This window comes from Berghia stephanieae, chromosome 3 (genome assembly GCF_034508935.2).
Source record: "Berghia stephanieae isolate SIO BIC M18660-M18661 chromosome 3, UCSD_Bste_1.3, whole genome shotgun sequence".
NCBI classification, from domain to species: domain Eukaryota; kingdom Metazoa; phylum Mollusca; class Gastropoda; order Nudibranchia; family Aeolidiidae; genus Berghia; species Berghia stephanieae.
In genome coordinates, this window is record NC_088362.1 from 38,292,736 (window position 1) to 38,307,647 (window position 14,912).

A 14,912-nucleotide genomic window follows, 5' to 3' on the forward strand; every position below is an offset into this window, starting at 1 on the left:
CTCCATACAAAAGGACTGACTTGACATTTGAATTGAAGAGTCTTATTTTGGTTCGGGTTGACACCACCTTGGAGCTCCAGAGGTTTTTAAGCTGCAAGTATGCTACCCTCGCCTTGCCAATTCTTGCCTTTACGTCTGCATCTGTGCCACCCTGTTTATCTAATATGCTGCCTAAATACGTGAAGTGGTCAACCTCATCCAGTTCGCTCTCGTGCAGTTTGATTGGTTCTTTACTATTTGTGTTTATTTTGAGGACCTTTGTTTTACCCTCATGGGCCCTGAGTCCGATTTGTGATGACTTTGCTGTTATCTCTGTTGTCTTGTCCTGCATTTGTTGGTGATTGTGGGACAGCAAGGCCAAGTCATCTGCAAAGTCCAAATCGTCGAGCTGGTCGAACAATGTCCACTGAATCCCATTTCTCCTACCTGCCACTGCTGACCTCATTGTCCAGTCAATCGCCAAAGGAAGAGAAAGGGTGACAGAAGACATCCCTGTCTGACTCCAGTGTTCACATTGAAGCTATCTGTCAGTTGTCCCCATGGATTATTCGACAGGTCACTCCCTCGTAGGAACTTTGGATCACGCTGACTATTTTTGTTGGAACCCCATAGTGGCGGAGTATTTTCCATAAGGTTTCTCGGTCCACGCTGTCAAACGCTTTTTCATAATCAACGAAGTTGATGTACAACGGGGAATTCCACTCCAAGGATTGCTCAATTATGATGCGTAGGGTTGCAATTTGGTCGACACATGATCTATTCCTGCGGAAGCCAGCCTGTTGGTCGCGAAGGAGGGGGTCAACAGCAATTTTAATTCTCTCCAAGATTATTCTATTAAAGACTTTTCCTGGCACTGACAGAAGCGTTATTCCTCGGTAGTTGTTGCAATTGCTGAGGTCGCCTTTCTTAGGCAGTTTGACGAGGTACCCTTCCTTCCACTCTGTTGGTACTTCTTCCTCCTCCCAGATCTTCTTGAAGAGAGGATAAAGCATTTCTGTGGTCGTTTTTAAGTCCGTCTTTAAAGCTTCTGCGGGAATGTTGTCTGGCCCAGCTGCCTTGTCATTCTTCAATAGTTTGATAGCGTTCCTGATCTCCTCTTTAGTCGGGTGTCTACAGTTGATGTCAAGGTCTGTATCAGCTGGGTTGATGTTTGGGGCGTTCGACGGAGCTGGTCTGTTCAGAAGCTCTTCAAAGTGAAGAGCCCATCTATTTAGTTGCTGTTCCTTTCCAAGATGGTGTTTCCTTCTTTGTCTTTGACTGGTCGCTCGGGCCTATTGTTTTTCCCCGACAGTTTCTTTGATATGTCATACAGCTGTTTCATGTTGTTGCTGGCTGCTGCTTTCTCTGCTTCTTCTGCCAGGCTGTCAATGTATTTGCGCTTATCTGTTCTTGCACTCCTCTTAACTTCTCTGTTGGCTTCTGTGAAGTCTTTCTGTGCCTTTGCCTTTGTGGCTCTTGTCCGGCAATTGTTTGTGACTGCCTTCTTTTGCTTCCTTGTCTGGATCTTTTGCAGTGTTTTGGCTGAAATCCATTCCTTATGGTGGTGTCTCATCGGCCCAAGCACTTCCTGACAGGTTGTCTTGTGTCCTTCTTTCACTTTCTGCCAATCATCTTCCACACTGCTCTCTTCCAAAAACTGATCTTTTAATACTTTATACATATTGGTGAGAGTCAGGCTGAATTTTCCTCGGGTATCTGGATCTTTCAACAAATTGACATTGTACTTCTCTCTTTACAAGGGGTCCCTGACTAACAGCAACACGTAACATGTAGAACGAGACATGACGCTTGTTAAGTGATATTACTATTTTTTTTCAGAGACAACACTGTTGTCGGCCAGGTACTCATTTTACACCTGAGTACAGTGAGAAAATGTGAGTAAAAAGCCTTTTCCAAGGACCCAACTATGCGCCGAGCAAGGCTCGAACCCAGGACCTTCCAATCCGAAAACGAGTGTCATATCACAAGACCACATAGCTGCATCGAGTAACTGCATAGTTTATAAGTTGTGACATGAAGTTGTGTTTTGTGGGATATGCAATAATAAAAAAAGCTTTGAAGCGATTATATAAAATAATCAAACAAATATCCTCTTTTTCCCATAGCCCTCGCTGTGCAAGATTATTTAATACTGACTTTGATTCAACGTCATTACTCATCTAAGTGCTGTAAAAAAGTTTTTGCCTGAATATGGTGTTGTTCAAATGAGTGCCTGAATAATAGTCAAGCTGCTCCATATCTGAGAATATTAATGTCTCCAAAAGAAGAAAAAATTAAGACAAACTAAAAACAGCACCAACCAACCAAAGCCCATCTTGCAACTCGTAAAACTGAATACAGAAATCAAACACAAAATAGTCTCCGATAAACTGAAGTCCATTCATCCAAGTCAACTTGATCAAATCATAATGTGAAGCCTGATTACACCAACCTCCAACAAAAAATAAATCAAAACACACAATGGGCTCCATGCATGCACCTCATGCATTGACGCTGTCAATCCAAATGCTATACCTGGATATGGATACATCCAATGTTCTTGCAAAAAGACAATGACAACAACGACATTAAAAAAAAAAAAAAAAATTAAATCATGACAATAATAATTGAATATAAATTCTAAAGGTTAAAAAAATCCAAAACAAGTTATCGAAACGGACAAAACCATCAATCTAAAGGAGGGTGTTAAGGGTTTAAAAAAATTAAAGAATAAAATGCAAACTAATTTTTAATTTTGTTGAGATCTTTCTTTTTTTTTTTTTTAAACTATTTGAACACAAAATTGGTGGGATGCAAATAATGAGACATGGCAAAGTCTAAAAGGTTGACAATAGGATTTCTAGATGACATGGAAATAGTGTAAAAAAGATGAAAACATGTTCTACCTTGTTCTGGTCCGAAGATATTGGCTGTTGGTTTGAGATGAAACAGATGATAGCCATGATGAAAAGGATAAAATCACCACCTTAGAGACATCTTTTTATGTCATTAAATACTACTTCTTTGACAACTAACTATCTGACTTTCTTTTTCAGAAATTAATTATTTTAAAATATCGTTTTCAATTCTTCATACAATTTTGAATTTTGTGTGCATGTAGAGATAATTATACAATAGCACAAAATCTGAAATAGATATAGAATGTAGTTCCCTACAAAATGATCCGATTACTAAATTTGAATCTATAAAAAGCCCAAGGGGCAGAGAGGGAGAGAGAAAAGGGTTAAAGACACGGTGTTAGTCATACAAGGTATATATTGAAGTGACTTAATCAAACCAATATATTGGACAACATGGAATTTCTAGGAATGGTGAGTACATCCAAATCAAGTCACAAGCCTTTGTCAATTTGTTAATGATGATGTATGGGTTACCTGAATTAGAAGCTGTAAAGGTGTCGAGTTAATTAACAAAAAAACAAGACAAATCCATAAAAACAAAAACCTGAACTCACTTGAATTCATCGGTATCAGTTGAGAGCTCTTGTTCTATCTGTAGTAATACTTGAACCTGATTGAGGGAAATAAAACAAGTATTGTGTTTCTTCTTAATGCCTTCACATGGATAGGGACCCAGATCGTTCCCGGGTGAAGTAAAGCAGGTTATTTTTACCCCTTGTCCACCCTGTTATGATTGGGTATCTGGGTCTGTTAGATCTGGTGGAAAGTACTTTGCGATAGAATAGCGTCCTATGTAAAGGTAGCAAGCAATTGCTACTGACCATATCACGCTATAGATTCTGAGATAAACTACAGCTCTGTGAGCCTAATGGCTCTTATGGACTACTTACTTATGGACGATATAAAAAAGAGCACTTTTTAGATTATGATAACATCAAAGTTTCTCACTTGTATGATAATTAAAATATTTCTTGAATTACCACGGATACTCTCCCTTTCATTTGATTACATCTGCTTCAGATTACCTTTGAAATGCTATTCAGCTAGAAAAAAAAATCATTTTGAAACAAATCTTTTGCTCTGTAAACAAAAATCCTTGAGTCGCATCCCTTAGCTTGGACAAAGCCTGACAAAAAAACTAGCTTAGGTAGCGCTGGGATTTAGACAAGCATTCACTAATACAATACCAATGCATGCAAGCGAGCACCACAGCTGTCAACAGGCTAGTGAATGCTTGTGCAGCTTGCACCTAAGCTAGCTTTTTTTCCTTGCTTTGACCCACTAAAGGAACACACCTCTCCCTCTCTCACTCTCTCCCTCCCTCTCTCTCTCTCTTTCTCTCTCTCTCTCTCTCTCTCTCTCTCTCTCTCTCTCTCTCTCTCTCTCTCTCTCTCTCTCTCTCTCTCTCTCCCTCTTACACACACACACACACATCCCTTACCGTCTCCGTGATAATGGTAGGCCACAGTGAAGTGAGATGTTGTGGAGACATCCTCAATAACAAAACTCTGAAGCACAAGAAGACCTGAGACAGAATGTTGGCCACTGGAGGAAGACGAAGGCACTCAGAAAGTCTCTCTGGGAACACAAGGTAAAATTCATCACTTTAAACTAGAGTTCTTCAGGTGATTGATGTAGTTGTTTCCTTGAGTTAGGCACTTTAACTTTAAACACCGACTCGACCATGCGTACGCTAAAATGCAGTGACAGATATTGTGCAAGAGCTTGTACACAGGTGCTCGCTCAGACAAACATAGTTGGTTGTTTATAAACAATGACGTGAATGATATCGACCTCTCTCTGACCTTTGTTATTGTTTTTATACCGCCACTAGTTATCACACGATTTTCTTGATCATATTATAAACGCATTGATTTACACAATGATTTTCTGTGTTGGTTTTATTGATAAAGTGGTAGAACAGTGTGTCTTTTACTTAGATGCATGTCATCGATAGTAAAACCTGTGTAGTTCACTATGTTTACCAATCACTGCATTGTTGACATTATGGCAACTGTCTGAGAGGCATGGTTATATAGGTGTCTTTTGCACCAAATGAAATAAATATAAAAATTTGGTTCCTTTAAGTTTGCAGGAAGAATAAACGAATCCGTATTATAGAGGCCTCTTGAGTGTGATTAATTACTTGAAGTGTTCAAATATAAATGTACATATTTCTTCTGTCATCAATTTGATAAATAGTCTTTATAAATCATTAATTTCATGTAATAATAATAACAGTAATTATGTAATTTATTTATATAGCACCTGTCCCATACAATATAGCTCTAGGCGCACAATATTCATGGCATGCAATCAATATATATCATTTTTTTAAAATAATTTTAAAAATAACTCAAATTATCAACAACATTTAAAAAATGAGAACACTGAATTATTTTTAAAAATTTAAATTAGGGTAAATAAGTTCTGTGATGTGACACTACGAAAATAATGTAATTAAACATGTGGTATAATAATAAGATTGCTTATCCATTATTTTTCAAATCTATTTTAAAAATTAAATAAATAAATGCTCAATTTGTTCTTTCCACATACCGTCTAAAATAACAGAAAGAGATGACTTTTAAAAACTGCTTCAGAATCAGTAAACCTAGAGCGCGGATTGAATGGAAGAGAATTCCACACTGTTGGAGATGCGCAATATAAGGTTCTGTCTCAGGGTTATATCAGGGGAGAGGGAGTTGGCCACGTGGTTTAGGTATTGAAGGGTGTTCTGGAACCCATATTCAAGCCCAGGTACTTTCATTTGTTTCCTTTGGTCAAGATTGTCAACCCACAATCACACACTTTACAACAACATGGGTGATTCCTGTAAACATCAAACGTTTATTTCATAATTTATTTATACTCCTTCATGGAATGCATTGGTGAAAACATCAAAAGATGCCACATAGAAGCGCATAAAAAAAAAGATTGACCTCTTTATTTTCTGAGTTGATATGAATATTTACCTTGTATATCTGGCATCGCCCTCTGGTACTGATCAGACTCACTACAAAAGATGGTAAAGGCCAGACGTTTTATCATCTGGGCACGTTGCTCATACTCCTGCTCCTTGCTATTGAACAGATTGAGGGAACCCGCTTGAGTGATGGATACTCGACCTTGAAGAAAAGTAGAATTTATTTGGAATTTTAATTTATATATATATATATATATATATATAATATATATTATATATATATATATATATATATATATATATATATATATATATATATACATACATATATATATGTGTGTGTATATATATATATATATATATATATATATATATATATATATATATATATATATATATATATATATATATATATATATATATATATATATATATATATATATATATATATATATATATGTGTGTGTGTGTGTGTGTGTGTTGGAAGGTTGGAAAATCAAATTTGAATAACCTTAGTGGTAAGCTGATAAAATAGCTACAATTATTCATATATAATTTATATGGTCTCCAAACCACCAGTGCTATTAAAAAACTGTTGTGAAGAGATATAGGTAGTGAAAATCATATAAAATGTACAAAAACACTCATTAAGTATGAGAGGAACAAAATAAAGACAATTAAATAGTCAAAATTAATTATGTCAATTACCGTACAATTATAATATGCTTTTTTGATTTTAAAAGTTGGCAGCTCTAAATACAAATTAATTATTCATAAATAATCTGTACCAACGTGTACTTATTTGCAGGTCTGATAACCCAAATTTTTATGGGCTCATTATTGTAATGGAAATACTCTCAAATCAATGCAATATTTTGTCCATGTTAAATTAAGCCCACAATTGCACTCGGTTATCAGATCTGCTAATATATGCGCATCGATCTGTACCCATCAAATCCTTGAAGGTTGTCTTGTCATGAGTCATCAGATTGTCGATGACGCTTCGCCAGTACCCAATGGAGGTGACATCCATCTGGAAGTACGACGGTTCCATCAACAATTCGAAGGCCTCCTTCCTCCAAGCACGTCGTGTGTACTGGTAGCCTGATATGCTGGACAGCATTTGGCTACATGCACGGTAACTAGGCAAGTTGTGGGAACTGAAACATGGCAGCAGAGATAAAAAAAAACAATTTCTATCCCATATACAAGGTGGTTTTTATTACTGCCCGATAAATAATTGAAAAAGCCTAAAAACTATAAATGATAGAAATATCTAGTTTTTTGCATCACTATTTAAGCTTTTTTTTTTCGTGAAAATTTCAGGAGAGATGCGATAAGCCATTAAATTATAATAGTCACTCTTTTTGTAAAAAGGGAGAAAGGGGGAAAATTTGACTCGAGCGATTATAACCTATATTGATTTGTTTAATTAGAACATTTTTTTTTTTATATGTAATATTCTAAATCAAAAGCTTACATTAATCTACCATTATTTAAATTTTTATAACATATTCATATAAAGAGTATGTACTTATAAAACAAAAACAAAAACTCTGTGAAGCTTGTATTCTTATGATACTCAAATAGAAAAGCCTACAATTAGTTATTAAAAGAAAGTCAAAAAGAAGAAGACTGTTGTAAACAAAACAAACACAAAATACAAAATACAAAAAAGTGTCGAGTAGTCTAACTGAAATATAAAAATTATAATTTAATTTTTTTAACCCCACCTTTAAAAAATTGATTAAAAATCGGAGCAATATCAAATGTATCAACCCTGTTAAAAATGGAGAATACCAGCTGGTTGGAGATCCTATGATCTCATTTGAGTGCTACATTGAACAGTGGGCAAGACAAAAATAATTTTGGACGCCGCTCCCTAGAGTATTGCAATGAGGATTTGGCACCAGATTGTAAATACACCCACCAAGCATTCTTAAGATTTAATAATTACCTGTGATGCCTCAAATACGGGAACACATTCAACAAGAGTGTAGATAAAAACTGGGCTACTTTGTCTTTTTCTTCACTTGTGTAGATCATGTCTAAAAGGGGAGCAGTCAGCTGAAAGGAGAGATCATAGTTTTAATATTAAATGGAGCTTGTTTATGGAAACCTATAACAAAACTTAACAAACAAAAAATATCCCTATCAATAACTCTTCGACAAAATAAACGAAAAATGAAAGAGCTATCTGTGTAATAAAATTATTTTTTTTTGCATGTCCGACAAAATGGTCCTTTTGCATGAAACAGGGAAAACGGCTTCAAATGAAACTTCAGTAACCGACAATAGCACAAGATCTCATACACTTTTGGAGTTAACATAATAATACATCTTCAATTAAGCCTTATTGTGTCACGTATAGTCATGTGCCATCATTTTATATTTTGATTCAATGTAGAGATGGGAAATTGATTATGTACATTGCATAAGCAATAAATTAATCTCTCAAATACACATCTGTCATTTATAGCGGGACGTAGTGATTGAATAATATCAAAAGATATAAAGAAGGTATTAAGTGTGAACTTACTGTTGTGCATGACGATGACTTATTTTGACTCAAGCCTCTTGATTCATTGTGGGTAATGTAAATGTTGCTGCTCGAAGCTCAAGGAAATAAATAACAATGTGAAATTGCATGTAAGCTTCAATTTAATATACGAAAGGGGAAACCCAAACCGTCCATTTTATCTGTTTTCGTATATTAAATTGAAGCTTACATTCAATTTCACATTGTTATTTATTTCATGTGGAATTTAGGGCCGCGACATGACTATGAAATGAGATAATTATTTCACCTTCTAACCTATATATTCTTGAGACCTACCTCAGCCAGTAAAGCCAATGCCTGTACACTGTGTTTGGAATCGGATGCAGCACTTCTTGGAATGGGAACCTTCACTACATTTCGCTTTTCCTCTTCTTTCTTCTCTTCTAAAAAAAAAAAATACAGGATATATGGATTTACAAAATAAAAATAAAATATACTTTCCCTTTATTCATCCCTAAGGGTGAATTTTTCTTTAGGATCTATTCCAAGGCTAGACTGGAATAACCCAGGCATCAGCCACAGTGCAGCATCACAAAGTGAGCTAAGGCTAGTTGACTTGCTCAAGGCCACACAGTGCGACGGGTAGTCGAACTCGGTACCTTTTGGGAACGAAGCAAAGACCATACCACTTAGCCACACTGTCCACTCCTTTATGGAGTGTAAAAAATATCAATATATATTTTACACTTTCTGAACAATATTTTGAATACAAAATGCGTGGGTGGTTAATATAACAACATGATAAATGATTTTAAATAACGATTGCACCAATATAAAGAAACAAGTAACATTTAAATCCAAGCCAATGAAAAACAAAAAAAAACGATTTCTTGCAGATTTCACTTTTTAAGTGATTGCGCATGTGCAGGGACGCTTTCTATCAGGCAAGGCAATAAGAATATCCATTGGGTCTATTAAATATTATTATTATTATTATTATTATTATTATTATTATTATTATTATTATTATTATTATTATTATTATTATTATTATTATTACTACTACTATAGTTGTTGTTTTATTATTATTGTAAGCATTGTTGTTATTACCATTGCTGAATATTTTGTGGCCATTCGTGGTATCACTTTATCTATTAATTTTTTTTTTTTTTTTTTGGTTTCGTTTACCATTATTCTCTGCCATGTATGTCGCCATCAAATTTTATGATTCATTTGCGAAAGCCTAAGAGTAAATAAACTTGAAACTGTTATATCCAAAAACAAACAACTACCTTCTTCCTCCTGTCCTTCCACTTCCTCCTCCCCTTCGTTCTGAGGTCCTGGCTTGACAGCAAAGCTACGTCGTAGCCACGTGGTCTGTTCTAAAGAAGAGCCAGCGATAGAACTGGTCGACTCCAAGGTCTTCTGACAGATGTCTTGGAGATCTTTCTGGCCTTTCTTTTCTTCCACTGGTGGAATCTTCTGCACATATTCATTAAGAATTCTGTGGAAATCAGTCAAAGACAATTCTTTCCTAGTTTTATAAACACAGACACAATCCTAATTTTGATATTGATGACAACTATAATATTAAAAAAAAAATCCCTTTATCCATCCCCAAGGGGAAATCTCTCTTTAGGGTCTATTTCAAGGGAAGACTGGATTAACCCAGGTGTTAGCCATAGTGTAATGTATTAAGAAATTAATAATGTGCGAATGAATGAATGAATGTACGAATGACGAGTCACTTTTGTAACTCTTGTGACTGTATGAAACCTTTGGTGTGAAAAGAGCAACGTCTTCCGTTGTAAATAGAAAACGAACAAGCTGTGTTTCGTGTTCCATTGATTTAGATCTCCTTTTATCATCACCATCTTACCAAAAATACAACATTGGCGACGAGGATCAACAAGAAGTATTAGATTCAACCTTCCTAGACCATATTTCAAGCAAGCTAAGATGAATTTCGGCCAGATAGAGCAGTTTGACGTTAGCAAAGAGTCCTTCTCGGAATACTTCGAAAGAGTAGAACTATACTTCGTGGCAAATCAGATCGAAGACGAAAATAGACAAACTGCAATATTCCTCACGATTATCGGTCCATCAAACTTCAGGCTACTAAGGAATTGGCTACACCAAGAAACATCAAAGAACTAAAACTAGATGAACTTTGCCAGCTGATGAAAAATCACTTCGAGCCAAAACCATTGAAATATGTGCAACGTACCCGGTTCGAAAATAGGATCAGGGCACCAACAGAATCCATCAATCAATACATTGTGTCACTGAGGCAACTGAGTGAATACTGTGAATTCGGCACAACACTGGATGAACGTCTGTGCGAGCAACTGGTGAGGGGGATCAATGATGAAAAGATTCAGCGCAGACTACTTTCTGAGACCGATCTCACATTCCAGAAAGCAGTCACAATCGCCCAAGCTGTGACCACATCAGAAACAGGAACAAAAGATTTGCTAACAGCAGGCCCCCACCAAGACCATAAGATACACCATCTTCGCTAACACCGCTACAACAACAATGACCACGCCAACAAACCTAAACACAAAACTTTCACCAACCCGAGTTCAACGTCACAGTCTCACACATCATCGAAATGCCAACGCTGCGGCAGTGACCACCGAGGCACTCCGTGCAAATGGATCAACGCGAAGTGTTTTCATTGTAACAAAGTGGGGCACCTGTCCAAGGTATGTAAATCGAAAAACAGACCCAACCACCAACTTCAGCAACATAAACCATCGTCACAAACAGCTAAAAACGACACTAGGAATCATCGATCGTATTATGTATCAGAAGACCAAAATCACCATCAACATCATCACAATGTCGATCACCCTGAATCAAATGCATACGACCTTTTCAACATGGAACAGGACTTAAAAACACACACACCGGTGTGGATACCGCTTCAAATCGAAGGGAAGGAAGTGTCATTCCAGCTTGACACAGGCGCATCAGCAACTGTACTACCGAAAACAACATACGACAACTTATTGTTACTTCTTCTTTCTTCTAGGTTCCATGCCTGGTCCAGGCTTCGGATACTGCATGAATTATCTCTCTCCATTCCTCCCTGTCTCTTGCTTTTTCAAACAGCTCTTGGATTGTTAGGTTGGTGAAGCCCTTCAGTTGGTCTATGAGTGTTTTTCTTTGTCTCCACCGGGCGCGTTTACCAGGTATTTTTCCACAACTTGCCAGGTATTCATTCTTATCTTTCCTTACTATGTGTCCGAAAAAGGATAGTTGTCGATCCGCTATTAAGGGCATTAGTTTCCTTTGTTGGTATGTTTGTTTTAGCACTTCTTCGTTCGTTTTGTGTGCAGTATACGATATTCTCTGCATCCTTCTCAAGCACCACATTTCAAAAGCTTCAATGTTCTTTTGTGTTTCTGCATTTGTAGTCCAGCTTTCGCATCCGTATAACAAGATTGGCCACACGTAGCACTTCAAGACTCGGAATCTAATCCCAAACGACATCTGTTTGTTTTTCAAAATGTTTCCCAGGTCCATGAAGGCCTGTTTGGCTTATTGTTACATACACCTCTAAAACCATCAACTGTTGTCCTGAAAACATATACAGAAGACACCGTACAGATTTGCGGACAATGTCGCGTGAATGTCCAGTACCAACAACAGCAAGCAACCAACCTGCCTCTACTCATCGTTGAAACCACTGGTCCACCACTACTTGGAAGAAACTGGTTGGAGACCATCCAACTCAACTGAACAACATCTTCCACACCAACGCTAAAACACACGCACAGGAACTCCAATCAATGGTTTCCAAATACAACGTGTTCAACGACAATGCTGGGTTACTAAACAACCACACCCAACACATCTTCCTGAAAGAAAACGCCACACCCATCTTCAAAAAAGCACGCCATCCACCATTTGCTCTTCGGGACAAAATTGAAAGAGAATTACAACGTCTAGAAAATAACAACATCATTGAGAAGATCAATTACTCAGACTGGGCAACACCAATCGTACCCATTCTCAAATCTGATTCGACACTCCGCATATGTGGGGATTATAAAGTGACCGTAAATAAAATGGTTGCAAAGGAAGAACATCCAATTCCGAGGATAGAAGAGTTGGCCAACAGGCTTGCACATGGTAAGAAGTTTTCAACCATCGACTTCAGCCATGCGTATACTCACCTTCTCCTCGACCCTGATAGCCAAAACGTCACGACGATCAACACGCATTGTGGTCTTTATCGCTACAAACGACTACCATATGGCATATCTTCGTGCCCAGCCATCTTCCAACGGGTAATGGAATCTGTCTTCAAGGATATCCCAAACACAGTGATCTACTTCGACAATCTGTATCTCACTGGCGCCAACGATGCACAACACTTCGAAACACTTGAAGCCATGTTGAAGCGCTGTGAAGAAAGGGGACTGAACGTAAAAAGGGCTAAATGTGAATTCCTGCAGGATGAAATCGATTTCCTCGGACACCGCCTCACGAAGAATGGCATCGCTCCACAATCTAAGAAAATTGAAGCTGTACGAAAAGCACCTGCACCAACCTCAATCCAGGAACTACGAGCCTACCTTGGAATGATCAACTACTATTCCAAATTCTTCCCCAACATATCACACCGTCTTGCACCACTATACGATTTACTAAAGAAAGGAAGCACCTGGAAATGGACATCAGCTGAGCAATCAGCCTTCGACGATTCGAAATCGTGTTTAATGTCCACGGAGCTACTGGTTCATTTCGACCCCAACATCCCTGTTGTCGTTACCTGCGATGTCTCACCAAGAGGCGTATCAGCGATTCTTTCACACCGTTTCAACAATGGGAATGAACATATCGCATTTGCTTCCAGATCGTTGGATAAAGCAGAACGAAATTACTCCCAACTGGACAAAGAAGCGTTATCTATCATTTTTGGATTACGAAAATTTCACAAATACGTTTTTGGATGACATATTACGATCAACACCGACCATAAGCCACTATTGGGTCTTTTCGGAGAAAACAAACCATTACCTGACCAAGCATCATCGCGAGTACAGAGATGGGCGGTCATTCTGAGCGCGTACGACTACCAACTGAAACACGTCCCAGGTCAACGCAACAACGCAGATGCACTCAGTCGTCTACCGCTGCCTGAAGTAGCAGCACCTACGCCGTTTCCTGAAGATCTTCACCAGATCTTCCAGGTCATTGACAACCTACCCATCTCCAGTACCACCATCGCATCGGAAAGCACCACCGACCCTGTACTTCGTCAGGTGTATCAAATCGTCGCACATGGTCATCCATGGCCCACTACAATTAGCGAACAACATAGACCCTATTTCGCACACAAGCTCGAATTGAGCATCGACAATGGATGCCTGCTGTGGGGTACGCGTATCATCGTTCCAACGTCTCTTCAACGGGATATTCTTTCACTCATCCATGGGGATCACATCGGAATCGTTCGGATGAAAATGCTTACCAGAAGTTATGTGTGGTGGCCCAAAATTGATATGGATATCGAATTCTCTGCGAAATCGTGTGCCAATTGCCAGAGTTTTAGGAACGTACCCGCTCACTCACCCCTACAATCATGGAACTGGCCAACCAAACCCTGGAGTCGTCTTCACATTGATTTCGCTGGCCCACTCTTAGGTCATATGTTCTTAATTATTGTGGATGCGCACTCTAAATGGCTAGAAATTCGCATTATGAAACGGATTACCTCAGTGGATACTATTTTTCAACTTCGTCATGTGTTCGCAACTCATGGATTGCCCGATAAAATTGTTTCGGACAATGGTCCATCGTTTGTCAGCGAAGAGTTTCACAATTTCCTTCGGTTCAACGGCATAGAACACATCAAATCGACACCATACCACCCATATACAAACGGCCTAGCTGAAAGAGCAGTTGCCACCTTCAAGTCGGCGATGAAGAAAATGAACAATGGTAGTGTTCCTGAACGCGTAAACAGATTTCTTCTGAAATACAGATCAACGCCACAAACAACTACAGGCCTCACCCCAGCTGAACTGTTGCTTGGTAGAAAATTAAAGACTCGTTTGGATTTAATTCATGATCAGGTGCACAAAACTGTTGAAAAGAATTTGGACTGTCAGAAAACTTACCATGACAAACATTCTCAGTTTAGAGACTTTACCATTAATGACAATGTTTTTGTTAAAAACCAAGGCAATACCAATCCATCTGACCCAAAATTGTTGCGAAAACAGGTCCCATGTCTTAGAGTTCAAATGTATGAAACTGATCAAGTTAAACGCTTTCATGCAGATCACATTATCCCAACTCATGTTGATCTGGACATCAAATACCCAAAAAAGATCTCAAATGAATCACTCTATAAGATCACAAAAGAAAGACCAATCTCCCTTGACATTTTACAACGATGGCAACTTTTCGGTCACATACTACGCAGGGACAAAAACATACCAGCTAACCAAGCCATGTCGGGATACTTCCAAAAACACGGGAACCTTTTCAGAGGAAGACCGATCACAACACTCCCTGTGATCCTAAACAAAAACCTCACAACACTTGGACAAAGCATTAGTCTCATAAC

At 38.1% G+C, this 14,912-nt stretch overlaps 1 protein-coding gene across 2 annotated transcripts in view; it reads right to left on the minus strand.

The window, feature by feature from the left end:
- The window catches only part of LOC144967691 (protein DOP1A-like), a 73,761-nt gene that overhangs the window by 11,672 nt on the left and 47,177 nt on the right, over positions 1–14,912 (minus strand). The window contains exons 21-28 of one of the 2 annotated variants that reach the window (XM_078905228.1): positions 9,619–9,830; positions 8,663–8,769; positions 7,784–7,893; positions 6,775–6,986; positions 5,876–6,028; positions 4,342–4,478; positions 3,455–3,510; positions 2,886–2,909 (exon numbers count right to left, since the gene is read on the minus strand). In XM_078905228.1, the coding sequence (XP_078761354.1) occupies positions 2,886–2,909; positions 3,455–3,510; positions 4,342–4,478; positions 5,876–6,028; positions 6,775–6,986; positions 7,784–7,893; positions 8,663–8,769; positions 9,619–9,830 (1,011 nt within the window). The remainder of the gene's footprint in view (positions 1–2,885; positions 2,910–3,454; positions 3,511–4,341; positions 4,479–5,875; positions 6,029–6,774; positions 6,987–7,783; positions 7,894–8,662; positions 8,770–9,618; positions 9,831–14,912) is intronic. The other variant, XM_078905229.1, reaches the window with a different exon arrangement.